At 42.4% G+C, this 6,006-nt stretch overlaps 1 protein-coding gene across 1 annotated transcript in view; it reads left to right on the top strand.

The window, feature by feature from the left end:
* Window positions 1–4,278, top strand: part of LOC109911883 (EEF1A lysine methyltransferase 3) — a 7,073-nt gene extending 2,795 nt beyond the window's left edge. Inside the window, exons 3-4 of the mRNA XM_048618814.1 lie at window positions 1,939–2,050; window positions 3,470–4,278. Of these exons, the coding sequence (XP_048474771.1) occupies window positions 1,939–2,050; window positions 3,470–3,852 (495 nt within the window). The 3' untranslated portion in view covers window positions 3,853–4,278. The remainder of the gene's footprint in view (window positions 1–1,938; window positions 2,051–3,469) is intronic.
* Window positions 4,279–6,006: the final 1,728 nt, after the last annotated feature.

The following is a 6,006-nucleotide window of genomic DNA, read 5'->3' on the forward strand; positions in this document are numbered from 1 at the left end:
TCGGGGACCGCTTTGCAGAACACCTACGCTCGGTTCGCAATAAACAACTGCACCTCCCAGTCGCGAACCATTTCAACTCCCCCTCCCATTCCTCAGACGACATGTCCATCCTGGGCCTCCTGCAGTGCCACAACGATGCCACCTGAAGGTTGCAGGAACAGCAACTCATATTCCGCTTGGGAACTCTGCAGCCCAATGGTATCAATGTGGATTTCACAAGTTTCAAAATCTCCCCTCCCCCTACCGCATCCCAAAACCAGTCCAGCTCGTCCCTGCCTCCCTAACCTGTTCTTCCTCCCACCTATCCCCTCCTCCCACCTCAAGCCGCACCTCCATCTCCTACCGACCAACCTCATCCCGCCCCCTTGACCTGTCCGTCCTCCCTGGACTGACCTATCCCCTTCCTAACTCCCTACCTACACTCACCTTTCCTGGCCCCATCCCCGCCTCTTCGACCTGTTTGTTTCCTCTCCACCTATCCTCTCCTCTATCCCTCTTCTATCTGCCTCCCACTCTCTCCCTATTTATTTCAAAACCCCCTTCCCCTCCCCCTTTTCTGATGAAGGGTCTAGGCCCGAAACGTCAGCCTCTCTGCTCCTATGATGCTGCTTGGCCTGCTGTGTTCATCCAGCCCTGCACCTTGTTGTCTCGGATTCTCCAGCATCTGCAGTTCCTACTACCCCTATATAAAAATAAAAGTTCTTTCTAACCTGACTTCAATCAATTCTGCACTGAACTGACTAGTGGGAAATCAGTGGTTACTTCTGTTCCCCACCCATTGCTCATTCTCACTATATGGAGCTGTTTGAATGCAGGTATCAGTAGTGACTCCGTGAAAGCATTCTTGTCTCTATGTCAGAAGATTCAAGGTTTTACTCCAAAGACTTGAGCATAAAATCCAGGCTGACACTTGCAGTGCAGTAGTGAGACCACTACAGAAAGCTGCACTTTCAAAGGGGCTGCCTTTTGAATGAGACGTTAAATCAAGTCTGACCCTGTCTAGATGAATGCAAACGATCCCGTGACATTGTTTTGAAGAGGAGCAAGGGAATTATCCCCAGTGTCGAGGCCAATACTTAGAGTCATAGAGTTGTACAGCATGGAAACAGGCCCTTCGGTCCAACTCATCCATGCTGACAAGATATCCTAAACTGACCTAGTCCCATTTGTCAGCATTTCGCCCATATCCCTCTAAACCCTTCCTATTCATATACCCATCCAGATGCCTTTTAAATGTTGTAATTGTACCAGCCTCCGCCACTTCCTCTGGCAGCTCGTTCCATACACGCACTACCCTCTGCATGAAAAAGTTGCCCCTCACGTCCCTTTTAAATCGTTCCCCCTCACCTTAAACCTATGCCCTCTAGTTTTGGACTCCCCCACCCTGGTGAAAAGACCTTGGCTATTCATTCTATCCATGCCCCTCATGATTTTATAAACCTCTATAAGGTCACCCGTCAGCCTCCAACACTCCAGGGGAGAAAAGCCCCAGCCTATCTAGTCTGTCCTTATAACTCAAACCCTCCAGTCCCAGTGGCATCATTATAAATCTTTTCTGAACTCTATAAAGTTTAACAACATCTTTCCTGTAGCAGGGAGACCAGAATTGAATGCAATATTCTGAAAGTGGCCTCACCAGTTAGTCTTCAACCACCATTTAATGATCAAATAATCTGTTTTATTATCATATTGCTGTTTGTGAAAGCTTGCTGTGTGCAAATAGGCCACTGTATTTCCTACATCGCACTGTGACTACATTTCAAAAATGTTTAATTGGCTGCAAAGCACTTTTGGACATTCTGGGGTTGTAAAGATGCTATATAAATGCAAATCCTTTCATTCTTTCTCTTGTTTTCTGGCACTACCTGTTGGTACTGCCAATGCTTCAAGTCACCCTCTAAATTAACTTGTTCTAATATGGATATGTGATATTTTCAGGGTCTGGCTCTTTGTCAATACTTTGAGGACCAGAAGATGAGTTTCTGTGGGAGGAAGGTGATTGAACTGGGTGCAGGCACTGGAATTGTGGGGATTCTTGCTGTTCTCTTGGGTAAGTTTAAAGTCAAATATTATATGGGGCAAGCAATAATGAGGATTCGAGATCACAATCAGATCAGCCATGATCTTATCAGATGATGGAGCAGACTAGAGGAGCTGAGCGGCCTACTCCTGCTCCTAATTTATACATATCAAAGTACAGCTTGTAATGTTGGAGAGGAAAACAGAAAGCAAGGCATATGAAATATAAACAAAGAATGCTGGAAGAAGTCAGCAGAGCTGGCAGGTTCTGTGGAGAGAGTAAGAGAGTTATTTTTTCAGGTCAGTAATCTTTGAACTGTTGGTTTCTCCACAAAGGATGCTTGACCTGCTGAGTATTTTCAGCATTCTCTTGTTGATTTAAGATTCTCAGCATTTCCTTCTTCAGTAATAACATGCTTTATGTTGCTGGAAGAGGGGGGCTATGATAAAGGAAATGTTTGCTTGCTAAACACAGTTCCCCTCCAATGATCCACATATTATTATTGTCATTCCTCTGATGATTTAGCTGGTGTGTGTGCACATATTATTCTGCATCTACGCTCTGAAGGAGTAGATGGCTCCAATTTGGTACAGTCAGCAGTAGAAGCCTGCAACCAACTTGACTCTCTTCTTTATTAATCCAACACCTGAACTAGGAAGGTGTGTGGTACTCTGGCATTGCTGAGGATTGACCAGCCAACCTAATGAAACTTGAGAAATGGTGGATGTGTCACTGAGAGCTGGGATTCTTTCCTCCTCAACTCCTGGAAGCCAGCGCTCCAAAAGGGTGATCCTTGCCGTCGTAACCGGTGATTGCACAGATTTATCTGGTTAAACTTCAACATGTCTAATCCTGGGAGTCTCTATGCTTTCATTGTTAAATCTATGCTGCTTCTTTTTGGATTTGGCTAAATCATTTTTGTCTGCAAAGGAAGAGAGACTGTTGGGCCAGCAGAAATAAACTTTGTGGATTTCTTGAGAATTCTTTTCCCCCTGTTCAATTTACACCATGAACACATCCAGTTTTCTATCTCTATAACCTTCTCCAGCCCTAAAATCCTTCTAGACCTCTCTGCTCCCTCAGGTTTGGCCCCTCATATATCGCTGATTTTTATCACTTCACCATTGGCAGCCATGCCTTCAGCCATCTGAGTACTTAGCTCTGGAATTCCCTCCCTAAAATTCTCTCGCTTTGTTTCCTCCTGCAGGTTCCTGTAAACCTACCTCTTTGATCGAGCTTTTGGTCACCTATTCCAAATTTCTCCTCGTGTGGCTCAATGTCAAACTTTGATTGTTGCTGCTACAAAGCCCCTGGGATGTTTTTACTATGTTAAAAATGCTATACCGTTGCAAGCTGTTGTTTAGGATTGGCGACTTTTAAAAATGGCGGACTCCAAAAATCTCAGGAGTAATTATAAATGAAGAAATGTCTTTTTTTTAAACTCATCAGGTGGCGATGTAACCATCACGGACCTACCACAAGCTTTGAAACAAATAGAGAACAACGTCTTGGCCAACATCCCCTCTTCCTGTGCTCATCGCTGCCAGGTCTGTGCCCTATCCTGGGGCAATAACCATAGTCACTTTCCCACTGACTATGATTTTGTTCTGGGCTCTGACATTGTGTATCTCCCTGAAACCTATGCTTCACTCATCCATACTCTGCAGCACCTTAGTGCACAGAGGGCCACCATTTATCTCTCTTCCAAAATGCGGAGGGAGCATGCAACTGTCTTTTTCTATGAGGAGATCCTGCCTCAGCATTTTCAGTGCCAACTTCTTTACAGGAATGAAGAGAAAAATATTAACCTGTACAAAATAACCAAAAAATAACTGAGTGTCAGAGAGCAGCAATGGGAAGAGAAATCTGTCATTTAATATGACTGTCAAGATGAGGCAGACCTTCTGTGGGTGACCCAATTAGTATTTGGTTTGAAGAATTATTTTCTATCTTGTAATAAGAATACTTCTAATTTTCTTTTGACCTCTTTCTTGAAAACCTGTTTAATTCTTGAAGTTGGTAGCATATCCTAGGATGCAGTTCAATGTATTTCACTGATAATCTGTTTCAATGACAACTTAGCTAAATGGCTACTCTTCACATCAGCTACAAGAGTTAAGGGACCATTTTACCATTTAGGATATTACAACCAAGGCCCATGCTGTTCAACCGTCTCTGGCTTGTTGTTTCTCCATCTCCAACCCCATCTTTGGCCCAAGGGGACTGAAATCAATAGGAGTGTTGTTACTGCCTCTTTGGCTGAGAACCTCGCTGTAATAATTCAGTGAACTGTCAGATGTATCCTTTTTTTTGAACAAATATAATGGTTTTATTTAAGCAGTAAGACATTACTGAGAGAGTGAATTTGGGAGGGACAAGGACAGCTGAACAAACACACAGACAGCTGAAATAACATGTTTGATTATTGTCTGCCTGCTGTTATTTATTCAGCTTTCTCACACAGTTGCACTTCAGCAGAGACCAACACTGGCAGTATACAAAATATATCAACAAAAATAAGCATAAAGCTGATTTCTCTGCCTGTAGTTAGGGTGCCAGCTTGGGAGATCCATGTGGAAGGGATGCCCTCCAAAACCTCAATTAAGTGGGCAGTATTAATATGTGGACAGTATAGCTCAGGTGGTTTGATAAAGGGGTGGTGTTCAGAATGAAGCCTGAAGCTGTACTTACCTGACATGTCTTTGTACACACACACATGATCAGGAGCAGGGACTGTGTTTCCTCTTCCCTCATCCCAACCAATAAATACTGAGGCCAAATGTAATGTTGCCATTGCTGCCTAGGTTGACTCCGTATTAACACTTGTTTAATGTACTTAACATTTCAGTAAAGTACTAACCTTGGGATTCTCAGAATAGAAACTCCATGGAAAACTCACTGAACAATCTGAGAGCTAACATTGATAATAATTATGTAGATGTTACCATCTTCCTGATTGAAGTAAGATACATTTTGGATGAAGAAAACAACAAAATTATGTACATTGAAATTATGCTGCAGTGAGGAATGTCAGTGCTGGACAAAAGAATATTTTTCCATACTTTGTATTGAATGGTTGATCTTTATCCAACACATGCTATGGACCTTGAATCTTCACTGGCAGCTCACCTCCAAAGAATCAACTGCATGGTGTTGACTTTGCATGCCTAAATCATGGCACAGGCAAGCATCCTTAATCCACTAGCCTGACTTTTCCTCAGCTTTAAAATGTAATTCACGCCATGGACTTTCACTGGATCTACAATAAATGGATCATGGAAGCCCCCAAATTCGTTTCACAGAGGTCTACTGGAAGGACTACTCATTACACTATTCTGTGTTGAATTTAAACCAGGTTAGCTGAAAGACCAACTGCGTGATGCAATGCTACCCAACTAACACTCGCCAAAAATAATTATATTTATGATTACATTTATGGAAATTTTTTCAGGGTTGTTTTTCAAACATAAATAGTTCCTCAAAAATGAACATAATATTGAAGAAAAGTGCCTCCAAACTAACTGTGCCTGTTTGGCTGTACTGTGTATCAGCATTTTGTGTAGCTGGGGTTACCAAGTTTTTGTATGCTAACCACTTTGTGTTATATTTGCTTTAACTCCCAAACCAAGAGAATGTATTGCAATTGCCAAAGAGAAACAGACACCCAACCAATTACCACTGTTCTGAAACTTGGTCAGTAGTTTTATTCTGTAAAATGCAACCAAACTGTTCATAAAGACAAAATCTTTCAAACACCTTGTTGTCATTTTGTTAAATTGAAAGAACAAACATGTATTTCTACAGCGCCTTTCATATTCTTAGGATATCCCAAAGGTTTTCACTGTCAATGAGGCACTTTAACAGTATAGTCACTGTTGCTATAAATGTGCTATCTCTTGCTAAGCAAGGTTCAACAGATGCCAGAAAACCTCTGATACCTTACCCAAGTAGTCATTCACATGAGATGAGACAGACCATTTGACTGT

Source organism: Rhincodon typus, chromosome 41 (genome assembly GCF_021869965.1).
Source record: "Rhincodon typus isolate 14 chromosome 41, sRhiTyp1.1, whole genome shotgun sequence".
Taxonomy (NCBI): domain Eukaryota; kingdom Metazoa; phylum Chordata; class Chondrichthyes; order Orectolobiformes; family Rhincodontidae; genus Rhincodon; species Rhincodon typus.